A 13,839-nucleotide genomic window follows, 5' to 3' on the forward strand; every position below is an offset into this window, starting at 1 on the left:
TACGACATCATCATAACTGCAAAAACCAAAAGAGCCTGCCAGATTAGAGCAACTGTTTATTGCTGTTTACACCTTCAACAAGTTAACAATTTCTTCAGGTGTTGTTAAACAAGTATGGTTTAACCACAAGGAACAAGGAACAACTTTTAATACCTTTAAGGTACAACATAATACCTTACACTTAAAAAGAACAAATGCGCTGCCTTCCACCATTTTTTGTTCTGACAGCTATTCCGTGCCAGTCCCCATTGCATTATGGGATAGTGCAGTGCGCATTGGTTTCATACTGCAAAATATTGGCGATAGCAGTAGGTCATTCTTGCCTACTGTTCTATAAATACTGAGAATTCAGACATACTACTCATTTGATGTACTGCTTTTTGCCTACGGTGTAGTAGAGTAGTAGGGATATTTAGACTCAGATTTCAGATTTCAGCCTTAGATTTCTGGAAATAGCAGCTAGGCAAGAACAGAAAAGCATTGGCTTATGCCCAAACACATAAATAAAAAACTGCAGTGGTATACCACTTACACCTGCACAAAAATAGAGCCCACAAAAGCTTTCTTAAAGAAGTGTATTTTCAGCATGTAAAGCAAATCATTCCATCTGCTCCAAAACAGTTTTTACATGCCTATATGTGCACATGATCTGGTATAGCAAAATGAGTTCTTTTAATATTATGTCACTTCTCCCTACTCATAAGGCATCCCATTAAATTAGAGCATTGTTGACTCTAGAAATTAATCTATTAGTGTATTAGCATTACCAAAGATCACATACTTTTTTGTGAACTGTTTGTATTTATCTCAGTTTCTACAGGAATGGCTCCTAAATGTCCTCATTCATAATTTTAAAAGACGTTATAACTTACTGTAGCTAAAGATTAAATCATATTGTACTGTATATTGTCAAAGAAATACAAATAATTTTGAATGATTCACAGACTTTCTTGACAACTGTATGTATTTCACCAATCAGTGATAAATAATACATGTTTAAAAAGTGCATTTACGTGTATATATATCTATATATATAGGAGAGAGAGAGAGTAGAAGTAAGCAGCTGGAGTTGTAGAAATCTTGGTATTTGATCATCTTATTGCACAAAACTGTTTTTGCTAAGATCTGTAAAAGTTTAAGAATCAGCTGCTATAAAATGCGCATTGGGAAAGAACATGCTCAGAAGACATTCTCTAATTCTTCTAATTATTCAACTTAAAAGTATTTTGTCCTGTCTTTCTGCTGACTCTAATAGGTTTGCTTTCTGGGTCACTCTGATTAATGTCGAGCCTTTGGTTACGTAAATGCACTTTTCTTTGTATTTAGCTAACAGTGCAAAAACAACAAAGGTCAAACTGCCAAATAGCACAAAGACAAACAAACACTGATCATTCTTTATAAGGTTTTACAGTAATTTTTAATGTGCTATTTTTCAGGAATCATATCATATAAGGTTAATTCAGATGAACATATTAAGGAGCAGAGCATGAGAGACAAACCGAGTAAAGCAGAGAGAAAGATATTTTCTTGGAAACAATCACAGACTTCCTACCTGTGAAGTTGCTAGCAGACAGATAGAGCCATGTGAGGGCTGGGATAAAGAGCAAGACGAAGGAGGCAGCCAGGAACTTCCTGCGCCCACGACACATTCCCAGCATCCTCTGCGATTAAGAGAGGGGGCGTTCAGGAGGCTGAGAGACCTCTACTGGGACAGCCGGTGTTAGCCAGGGAGTGCATGGCATTGACTGAATAAAAAAAAGGGAAAAAGGAGAGAGGATGAGCAAATATTAGATGAAGTGTACTGGAGGTATAAGGGATCAAGTTTCCTGTTCCTGGATTAAAGTGACTCCTTAGATAAGAGGCACCAACTAGTGCACATTATACAGCAACTCATCGACTACCCCCCAGCTTGGTGACTACACACTGTGCACTCCCACAGTAACCACTCACATAGAGTGACTAGTTTAGCAATGCAGTTTTGTCAGTCTGCATTTGATGATAGAGGTTCCGATATTTTCAAGTATTTTTAACATTTTCTTATAGTGTGAAACTCTCTGTGACTAGTTGCAAATGCAGCGATGAGAAACAGCCAGTGAAAGTGTGAGAAGAAATCAGAAATACACAGCAGATCCCAGTTTATAATCTATTTATTTGTGTAGGAGGGTGAGGGTAAACTGTAAGTACCAATATATTTTTTCTATAAGAAATGATTTGGCATGTCATACCCAAATTATTGTTAGGAACATCCAAAATAAAAACAAACAGGACATTCCTGGTAATGCACGGTTCTCTTTGCAGAACAGACCATTCTTGTTGCCTGCATTTCCCCAAATTAATCCTTCCTCTACAATTGATCATAATTCTCTCTTTTTTTTCTTGTTTCTGTACAAAATAGACACAAAATCACATGACAGAGAGCTCTTGCATTTATTTTCATGAGAAAGTAGGATGTAGGGATCTGGCACACACACACATTGTGTAGTGTGTATACTTCATCTGCAATCGCTCATGCAATATGCAAACCACTGCATCCATCAAACAACTGATCACAATCATTTAAGTCATGTAGTGATTATGAGATTTTGAAAGTCAGGTAGTGTTCACTAAGTCTTAAGCCCTATTCGATTGGGATTAATTTTGAGGATATATGTATGTAAAATAATTGTTACTGCAGACGTCTGTGATATTTATTGTCAATTCGTGTGGAATAAGCAAGTTCTGTAAAAACTGCTGAGATAGCCGGGTCATCGTAGTTTACGTGCTGATGGCCCATCACAGCAGCCCTGTGCTTCATACGTAACATGGTGCTGAACCTCAGTGTTTGATAATACAACATGGCACTGACGAAACAAAAGAAAAGCCACAACTGGAAACTTTATGTTTAATTTCAGTTTGGTGAGAGCAACGTTATCAAACACTGTTTGAACAAATGGCACGTAATCGTTCAGATTGGGAGATATTTCGGAAAATTTACGATAAATGTACGTCTGTCAAAGTATAGTTTGCTGACTGGACTAAATGTCAAAAAAGAATCTACTACTTAAAAAGAAAATATAGAGTACATTAAACGCAACAGAAGAAGTGGCTCAGACTGTGTGCAGTGTCTGCACTTCAAGGCACTGGATGCTGTGTTGGGTATGCATAATTTACTTTATCTGTTCCTAAATATCTAATGACGTGTACTTTTAAATACACTATACCTGACATGACATTAGTAAACTAAACAGCTTATCATAAATGTTAGCAAGTATAAATACAAGGATAATGGGACTTTATTGACCTTTTTTCTGTACTTCATCATCTTTTACCCAGAAATTAATTTGCATGGGACACGTTTAACCTGGTGTTATTTTTACAGGCTGTTTTATAAAAGGTAAAAGACAGCACGGGAACATGTGCAGTCTGGAAAAAGTCCAGAAAAATCACACAAAAAAAGCACAGGATTAAAATCACAGAGAAGCTCTGGAAATTATTACATTACCCCATCTCCCCATATAAAACCAATCCCATCCAAATAGGGCTTTAGTGTGCTTAGTGTTTTCATCAGTGATAAGTTTACCTGTTATTAGTTTCTTTTTGGTCTATTTTCAGCTTCTGTCTTTTTTTTTCTTCTTCAGTTTTTGTATTCAGCCATTCTTGCAATCTCCTACCACACTTTTAACCTCCACCATTTCATACAATCCTTCCATGCCTCAACCTTTATATTTTAATTGTTCTCAATCTCACCCTAGACCTTAGCCCCTTCTGTGAGAACAAGACACATTGCATAAAAAGTATATCAATGTCTGAAGCCAGTTGTACCAAGAGTAAACACACACTCAGCAGAACACATACAGACTATGAACAAAGAATGCACTCCTTGATTCAAGAATGAAGAATGAAATCCCTGACTCATATAATAGAAGAGTTTTCAGGCCATCACCACTAATACCTCTGAGCTAAGAGAGGCAAGTGCACTAAAATCAAAGTGTACAATTCATTCAAGCGATTACAAAATGCCTTTCCCCTAAGATAAAACAGCAAAATCCATTTGCCTGGCAGACATGTAAGTAAAGTTTTTAAAATGGGTTAGGGTTAGGGATAGGATTATTGCTTCTGCATAGAAAACACCCATTGAAACAAGTAGATACTGTATCTTCACAGCTTATTACCACAGTATTGCTGAATAGGTTTGTAACCCTGCAAAAGGTACCTGAAGTAATCTGAGACAACCCAAACTGCCTGGCAGACAGCTATTGTTTTCATCCTTTAACCTCCAAGTGAAGGGACCCACATTTACCCTCAGCCCCAGGCAAACTACTGTGACCTGACAAAATGACAAACAAGTATATGGGTGCTGCTGCTGTGTTCCTAAGGTTCAGGCATTTATTCAGAGTCTCCTAGAGAATCATCAGCCATATCACCTGTATCATTTTTATCTGGAAGAAGTAATTCAGCTGACCAAGGTGCATTGGAAAGATAGTGGAGGGCTATAAAAGTGAATGACATAGCTATTAATTTTAGAGTAAATGATGAGATTGATGGCAGAAACTAGGCTGACCCAGAAACAGGTGCTCAGGGAATGTAGGGAGATAAATTAAGAAGTGCAGTCAGAGCCCAGAGCATCATGAGCAGCGTATAAAAGTAGCATAGCTCTTAGTCTACATACAGGGACTGGCAAAACTCAATTAAAGGATACTGTATTTTGATATGAAAAATAAAAACAATTTGGTATTAGAGGCATGAAGTCAGTAGTGCCAATTCACCTGATTAAAGGTAGCACTCTGGAGAACTAATGCTAATGCTTTATAGCCTATCCTTCAGAAGCCACATTGGTGTTTTGCATTAAATTACAAAGGAATCAATAAATTATACTTTGGTTCCTAAAGTATTATTATTATACAATAATAACCTGTTGTTATGTTCTCTCTTGTGTTTTAGAGAGGACATAACATGACTACAAGTTCATTGCCATTTTCACGGCTATTTAGCATTCAGTTCACTAGCTTGGTAGTGATGAGTAATAAAAACATTTCAGATCATTTGAAATATTTTAAAGATATATTAAAGATATATTACTACTAAAGTTTTATATCATAGAGGTAGTTGACACATTGCTGAGTCAGTCAGGTGTTTGGAAGCTAAGTAGTAGAAGCTAAGTTTGGAAGAACCATTTTCAAAATAATGGAGCTTTTCCAGTAACAAGCTACATTTTCAGTAAGTACTGTGTGTCACTTTTTTCATGCTACACTGCTACCTTTTCTGTTTTTACATAACCAGCTCAACATTATTTTCAAATAAAACAAATTGTATTGTGAAAACTGTTGTCCATTGGGTACTGAGTTCAATACTTCTAATTACTGCTGAAGGTGCATTAGTGTGGGTGCCACTTGCATGTCCATGAATAACAGCACTGTGAGGCAGCTACAAATGATGCATTCTACTAGTGATGAAAACACGACTATAAAACATTCATGGCTATGGCGGTGCTGTCCATCCATCTAGGGAGAAGATGCTGTCAAACACTGGATAAAACAATGGTTTAAAACACTTCCTAGAGTGGCTGATGAGACCAACTTCAGAGTGACAGTCTTTATTGCAGTTGTTGCAGATGAATGATGAGTGAGTTTGTGATGAGGCTGCCCTCTCCTTCTGTGTGGTCCTCTTAGTGGCCTACATGTCATTCTGGGTGTTCTCAGCTGCTTGGGCTGCTTTCTATCCAGCCAGACTCCAGGCATTCCTGTCATCAGCCACACTTTCCCAGGAGTTTATGGCAATGTTGCAAGCTTCATGCTTTTCTTGCAGACATCTTTAAAACAGAGGTGTGATCTGCCAATTGGTCTTGCACCCTTGGCAGGCTCACTGTAAAACCAGGCTTTTGGGACCTAACTAAGGTATATGTTCCTGACATGGCCTTGTCACCTGAGCTCACTCTGGCTGAGAATGGTGAACATCCTGGGGATGAGTGCATGCTGTAGGACTTTTGGGTACTGAGCACTGCCCTGGTAACTGGAAGATCCTCCTGTGACAGCAGAGATTATAGCTGTTCTGTCTGTTCAGAGTGTGACAATTGATGGTGGTGAATGCTGCGGATGATTCACTGTGCTACTCACTAGACAGACAATCTTCTGTAGAAGCTTGAAGAGTCCACTTCTACTGACCAGGTCAAATGCCATTGTCAGGTCAATGAATACAGTGTAGAGTGGTTTCCTTTGCTCCCAGGACTACTTCTGTAACTGGTATAGTGATAAGATCATGTCCACAGTGGATTGACCAGCACTAAAAACACTCTGCATCTCTGAATAGACATGGGAGCCAACTCAGGGTGACTCGTGCAAAGACCTTTCACACTATGCTGAGATGGAAAATGCCATGGTAGTTGTAGCAGTCATTATTTCTGCTATACTGACTATATTGGTTTTATTTCATGTCTTGTAGGACATAGTATTTCTCCTAGCAGAGGCAGAGGAGCTGGTGGATGTGTGGAAGTAGTGCATTTTCCCCACCTTTCAGGATTTCAGGTAGAATGACATTGCAACAGGGGCCTTCCCACAAGAATATGAAGTATGTATAGAATATAGAATATGTAGAACCACTGTGTCTTGTGAGTACTGTAAACCTGTTCAATGTTGTCAGTGAGCCCAGGAATCATGGTCCTAATGTTCCAGCTTGCAATGCAAAGAGCTGAAGTCTTCTTTCTTTTCTTTGGTTTGGCTGCTGTAAAGTATCAGCCTGTGATATATAAACTCCACACACCTAGTGGAGAAGGCATATCGTGGGAGTACAGCATCATATTGGCTGGGGGCTGCCCAGCTTGAGGTGGGGGTAGCTTTCCAGTGAGATGCAATAATCTCTACCTGCCAGTATCAGTATCAATATCTGCCACTTACTGTGTTGTGCTGGTGTCATGCAACATTGCTGGAGTGACCTCTCCAGGCAGTTTGAAATCATAGTTTGCCTTCTACTAGATGGGCTGCATGACAAGGTTAACAAGCTCCATCTGACTGAGTTTAGAGTCAGTGTTGTCCTTCTCCTAGACTGACGGCCAACCAAGGTTAGAGAACCCAGTCTGCCCTTTGACCAGTTGTACCGTCAAGCACTTGATTGTGGCTAGACATAGCAAACTCTGTGAGAACAGGGGTACCATGTGAAGATGTTGCTGTGGTCACAGTAATGTACAGTATTAGAGCCCCTATGCTAGTGACTTCCTGCCTTGTAAAGCAAACCGTGCCAGTGGCACTACCTACTAAGATAAAAAAGGCAATCTGACCAAACACAAAATCCATCCATCCATTTTCTATACTGCTTTATCCTTTTCAGGGCCACGGGGAAACCTGGAGCCTATCCCAAGGAGCATCAGGCACAAGTTCACACACTACAGACACTTTGGACATGCCAATCAGCCTACCATGCATGTCTTTGGACTGGGGGAGAAAACTGGAGTACCCAGAAGAAACCCCCACAGCATGGGGAGAACATGCAAACTCCACACATACAGGGCTACAGTGGGAATTGAACCCCCAACCCTGGAGGTGTGAGGCAAACATGCTAACCACTACACCACTGTGTGCCCCTCAAGCACAAAATACAATTTTTAAATGATACTATTTTTTATTGAAGCAAAAAAGTTATCCAATACCAACTGGGCCTGTGTGAAAATGTATTTTCCCCCCATAGTTACTAATTCCCCAAACAATCTATGAAACTGCATTCATAATGAGTTTCAGCTGGACTAGACGAAATCAGGAGTTCAACACTTAAATATAACTTTTTCAACTGCATGAAGTTAGTTAAAATGGTCTTAGTAGTGTACCTTAGTGAACAGTAGTAAATCTTCCCAAAAGTGGCCAACCTTTTGAAAGAAATTCCAGAAATGATGAGGAAGAACGTGATTGAAATACATCAATCTGGGAAGGGTTACAAAGCTATTACAAAAGTTTTGTGATGCCAAAGGACCACGGTGAGCACGGTGAGGCTGGTGTGGTGTGATGGTGTGGGGATTCTTTGCTGCTTCAGGGTCTGGGCACCTTGCAATAATTGAAGGAATTCATGAATTCTGCATTCTACCAGAAAATCTTAAAAGAGAATGTCCAGTTTTCATTCTGTAAGTTGAAACTCAAACGCGTAGGAATGGCTCAAAAAAAGTTAAAAATAAATAGCTCAAATAAAAGTTTTGGAGTGGCCTAGTAAAAATCCTGACTTGAACCAATTGAGATGATGTGGCAGGACCTTAAACGGGCAGTTCATGTTTGAAAACCCTCCAGTGTGGCTGAACTAAAGCAATTCTGCAAAGAAGAGTGGGCCAAAATTCCACCACAGTGCTGTGAATCCAAACTGCGTTTGGTTGCATTTATTGCTGCTGAAGGTGGTACAACCAGATTTAAAATTTCAGGGGGCAATTAGTTTTTCCCATGGGTGACAGGTGTTGGAATACTTTTATTATTTTTTTTGCTTCAATTAAATAAATAAAAGTAAATAAAAACTGTATTGTGTGTTTACTCGGGTTGTCTTTGTTTTATGCTGTATTTCGTTTGACGATCTAAAACTATATGGTATGAGATATACAGTACATAAAAACAGAAGAAATCAAATAATTTTTCACAGCACTGTACATCTGGAAGGGAGAGGCTTTATGAGATGCATCATTTTCCTAGGGGAGCTGAATATCCAGGCCCAGACCACACCACCACCCCTGGTTATATTTTCAACATTTATATGCATGAAAGTTTAACGTGGCCACAGATACATGTTTGTAACATATGCAAATTGGAAATGACAATACCATTGGCATCCAAAACTTTCATTATCAATTTAAGGACACACATAAAGGTGGGTGGCTTGTTCTGCTTTTGGTTATTGTTGTTGTTTACCTAGCTAATTTAGAGGATGATCAGGAGTGATTGCATTAGACAGTGGGAATTTTATGCTAAATTAATACATTGAAGCAGTAAATTAGCAAAACTGCTAACTGTTTTCTTTTTTGTTTTTACAGTTAAGTAAGGTTAATTGCCTGTTACTAAGAGTGGTTTGCAAATAGAAAACCAAACAGCATACCCTGTAGCTGCAGTGAAAATAACAACAATGTAGCTTCAATGTAGTTAACTACTTTTTCTTAGTGTAGGTAGATAATTTATCAAGTACTTTAGCTGTAGTATTTTGTAGTTCGAAAAGATGCAATTGCAAAGTATCCACCCCAACACTGCAGTTTACATGATGTTACTGTGTTAGTATAGTATGATGTCATAGTATGCCAACAACCATGTGAAATACATACAGTGTATAAGAATTAATGTCCATCCCTGCCTGTAAAAAAAAAAAGACCAGGATCTATACAGTCTTGAAACCACTGAAAAATCATTCTAATGATCAAGGATTCTAGTCTAGTAGAAAAAACATCATGACCCTTATTAGCAATCCAGTAAATTCAATGTGTTTTGCAAGTCACTTTATAAGCCTGATCTCTTTCTTAAGAGTACTGAATGGTTCTCCCTTTTGTTTAATTAACTCCTAAAACAAGGCCACATGGAAACAGCACAGAATGTATAAGTAGGTCATGCTGTGCTGTTGTGTCCTAACCAGCATATTAAGCCTGTCACATTTACTCCAATACAACACTTCCACTGTCTAAGGTAATTGGAGAAGTCTATTAATCTCTTTCACAGTAGATGGAAGGAAAGACTGTGTGGTTTTCCTGGCTTCAGAGTGCATTTCTGTCAGGTGGCCAGAAAGATAATCTCAGAGATGAAGAGCCTCCTCTCAAGATCTTCTCCAGCAACTGAGGGTGATTCCTCTCCCTCAATCTCACCCTGGCTCTCTTTCTCGATGTCTCTCTCTCTCTGGCCCCTATTCTATGAATCACCCCACTCCTCATCTTCATCTCTCTCTTCATCAAGTGGAGCCAATTATGTGGAGAAGAGCACCCTGATGCTAAGCTGGGGGAAAATGGAGCCTGGCTCATGCAGAGAAAACATATTGATTAGAGATGTAAAGTGCTTCATTTTCCATACATTTTCTTACTTAGGTTTTCATTAACATGCTATAGGATGTTTTTAACTACCATCCTTTTGGCATAAATGACATTAGGGTACTTATCCACCAAAAACAATAAAATGTAGGAAATTAAAATAGGACTTCACAAAAAAATGGTCTGTGTCAGTATAAAATATCTTCAGGTGATGAATACAAATGTAAGCCATTGTGTATTAAGTTGTACAATACTAAGACTGTTATATGGCAAACAGTTGACTGAAATGGCAAAAGTTATCCCTTCTGACCAGCATGCGTTTATATACCCAAATTCAACAACACTCCATTATTTCTCCCTAGTGTATGATTTTAATTAAATTCATATACAGTAGTGTGAAAAAGTATCTGTCTTTATTATTTATATAATTATTAATTATATAAATAATTATAATGACATCTTCAGTAACAGCTTCTTCCTGGTCAGGGTCAAGGAGCTCATCCCAATAAACTAGGAACAAGTGGGAATACTGTATATTTCATACTAAATTGTTTCAGAAATTTAAAAAAAAATAAATCTAAGATAAAACAAAGGCAACCTGAATAAACACAAAATACAGTTTTTAAATGATAATGTTATTTATTGAAGCATAAAAGTTATCTAGTACCAACTGGGCCTGTGTGAAAATGTATTTGCCCTTGTAGTTACTAATTCCCTAAATCTATGAAACTGCATTCATAATGGGGTTCAGCTGGACTAGACACATCCAGACCCGATTACTGCAAACCCTGTTCAATCAAATCAACACTTAAATAGAACTTTTTCAACAGCGTGAAGTTGGATAAAAGGTCTTACTCAGTAACACGCTATGTAAAAGTTGAAAGAAATTCCAGAAATGATGTGGAAGAAGGTGGTTGAAATACATCAGTCTGGGAAGGGTTACAAAGCTATTTCAAAGGCCATTATTTGGAAAGAACCCAGCATAGTAGTGAACCTTCCCAGAAGTGGCCGACCTTCCACAATTCCTCCAAGAGCAATCACATCCAAGAAAAATCACATCCAAATTCCTCCAAGGGTAATCATCCAGCAAGTCACAAACGAGCCAAGGACAACATCAAAGGAACTACAGGCCTCTCTTGCATCAATAAAGGTCACTGACTCCACCTGAATTTTGCCAGAACACCTCCTGGTGATCCTCAAACCTTTTGGGAGAATGTTCTGTGAACTGATGAGTTGAAAGTAGAACTGTTTTGTAGACAGGAGTCCCGTTCCATCTGGTGTAAACCAAACACAGAATTCCACAAAAAGAACATCATACCTGCAGTGAAGCATGGTGGTGGAAGTGTGATGTTGTGGAGATGCTTTGCTGCCTCAGGGCCTGGGAAACATGATATAATTGAGGGAAACATGAATTCTGCTCTCTACCAGAAAATCCTAAAAAAAAAGAATGTCCGGTCTTCAGTCTGTAAGTTGAAACTCAAGCAAAACTGGATTACGCAGCAAGACAATGATCCAAAGCATAGGAGTAAGCTAGTCCTAGAAGTAAGTGAAAGATTGATCTCCAGTTATCAGAAGTGTTTGGTTGCAGTTATTGCTGCTAAAGGTGGCATAACCAGATTTTAAGTTTAAGGGGGCAATTAGTTTTTCACATTGGTGATATGTGGATAACTTTTTTTTGCTTCAATAATAAATAAATGAATAAATAAATACAAACAGTATTTTTAGATGTATTTTACATTTTAATGTGTGTATACTCATATATACCCTTTGTTTTATGTTGTATTTTGTTTGAAGTTTAAAACTATTTAGTATACGATATACACACAAAAACAGAAGAAATCAGGATGAGGCAAAAAATATATATATTTAAGAGCAACATTAGCAACATGCACATGATAAATTGATGAAAAACATCTACATATTATAAACTGACAGGCAAGTCTATTTATAGACAACAAGGCAACACCACAAACTCAATGAGAATGAGGAAAATGAAACCAAAACAGGGTTTAACTATATAAACATCATCTACATTGGGGACACTGGGGTCATGTCTTCCCCACTTTGTGAAATCTCTAATTGTGTTCACATCACTTATGTGAAAATGTAGTTCATGCAAAAACATGCTTTTATAATATTGCGACCACAGTAAGCAATTTAAACACTTTCCAAAAAAGTCACTATAGCCTTTTTTTGGATGGCATTCATTTTCCAATGTGGCATCTGTAATAAAATATTTGCAAGTCTCCTCTGCATTAAAATTCATGCATCCAGATGGCTAGGGAATTAATGAGTGAGTTTCTAGCTGTTTTCTTTTTTGACGAACCTGTATGTTTGTGTAACACATGGTGATATAATCCCATTATTGGATTACAAAATTATTCATTGGAACACACAATCATCATATTGTAGCATATAACAATGGGGCTGTCATTATGATAGTCCATTAAATTAGACTGCAAGATTGCAACCCTTTAATGAAGTTTTTCCTTTTAATGGGCAACAGAATGGAAGCAAATTGATTTAACAATCACAGGTGTCTATCTGCATGAGGGTAAAATGTAAACAGAAGGAACAAGAGCAAGAGAGTCGTGTCTCTGCCCCAAAAGCATGTTAAAGGGAGTACGCGTTTAGCACTATAGTAAAATTACATTTCATTTTCAACATTAATCTTTTCAGGTCTAACATATAATGTGTTGTGGAAGCTGCCACTTACAAATCCAGGCCTCCAGTACTATTTACACAATTTTCATTAGTACGACCACAGACAATGATCCATAAAACTGTACATGACTCTTTGTGTTAATGTTAAAATAAATAACACTTCTGCAGAAAATAATTTATTTCTAGACCACATGTATCAAACCACATGCATTTGTTATCCTTTAAATTCCTTAAATTGATAATAAACTGGTTTCATAGAATCGCTCCATAATTGCGTGTAGAAATGTTAATGCCCTAATATTTTCCTTTTGGCATTTTAGAAATAGCTCTAAAATAGTTTTACATGTGCAAATAGAATTATTAGCAATATTGGTACATACAGTAATTATTTGGAAATTAACTATAGTATTCTGTTTTTTCTCTATTAAAAATGCACCAGCCTGACAGCAAAAACAACCCTCAATGCAACCGATATGAAGTGTCCATCAATTGTCCATCAATAACAATTTAGTGGCCTTGAATATTTATGCAATGTGAAACATCTCAACTTAATAAAAAATGTAACAATATACTAAACTCTGGTACAGCGCAAATTAAAAAGGTGTGAAAACTGCCCTAGAGTAGTTATATTATACAGTAAATATCATAAGCATGAAGAGGAAAAATAATCCATCTGCCTCTTTCTACTCCCCTCTCTAGCATCTACTTCCTTCTCCTTCATAAAACAAACAAACAAAAAAATTGTAGCACTGAGTTGCATTGAGGATTCTACAAACAGAATTGTAAGAACTGTAGCTATTAAAAATATAAACATGAACCACATAATCCATATAAACAGAACAAATAATGGATTAAAAACCACCATCCAAATTCAAATCAATTTAAAATCCTTCAGCCATCTGTTGAACAGTCTGCATTTCCCCTGCTTCTGCTTCAGACAACAGATTAAAAGCACAGAGAGAACAAATTCTGGTGGATCTCAGCTACCCCTGTTATGGAGAAGGCTGTAAATGAGACAGACTGATTATCAAATAATAATGTCTGAATTTATCAAAACTTTAATCAAGTTCCGATTGTTAAAACAATATATATATATATATATATATTGTCGCGACGGACCAACAGCCGGCGCGCATGATAAGAAAATCGCTCCTTCCCCGACTGCCTCGCAGGCACGAAGCAGACAGCCGCCACGTGGGCAGACCACCTGTTTCATCTAGGGGAGGTCCTGA

General features: G+C 37.8%; 1 protein-coding gene across 1 annotated transcript in view; it reads right to left on the minus strand.

The window, feature by feature from the left end:
- LOC108280014 (xylosyl- and glucuronyltransferase LARGE1) overlaps window positions 1-13,839 on the minus strand; it is a 64,912-nt gene that overhangs the window by 36,124 nt on the left and 14,949 nt on the right. The window contains exon 2 of the mRNA XM_053688182.1: window positions 1,553-1,745. Coding sequence (XP_053544157.1) covers window positions 1,553-1,658 — 106 coding nt within the window. The 5' untranslated portion in view covers window positions 1,659-1,745. The remainder of the gene's footprint in view (window positions 1-1,552; window positions 1,746-13,839) is intronic.

The sequence above is a fragment of the Ictalurus punctatus genome, chromosome 19 (assembly GCF_001660625.3).
Source record: "Ictalurus punctatus breed USDA103 chromosome 19, Coco_2.0, whole genome shotgun sequence".
Classification (NCBI taxonomy): domain Eukaryota; kingdom Metazoa; phylum Chordata; class Actinopteri; order Siluriformes; family Ictaluridae; genus Ictalurus; species Ictalurus punctatus.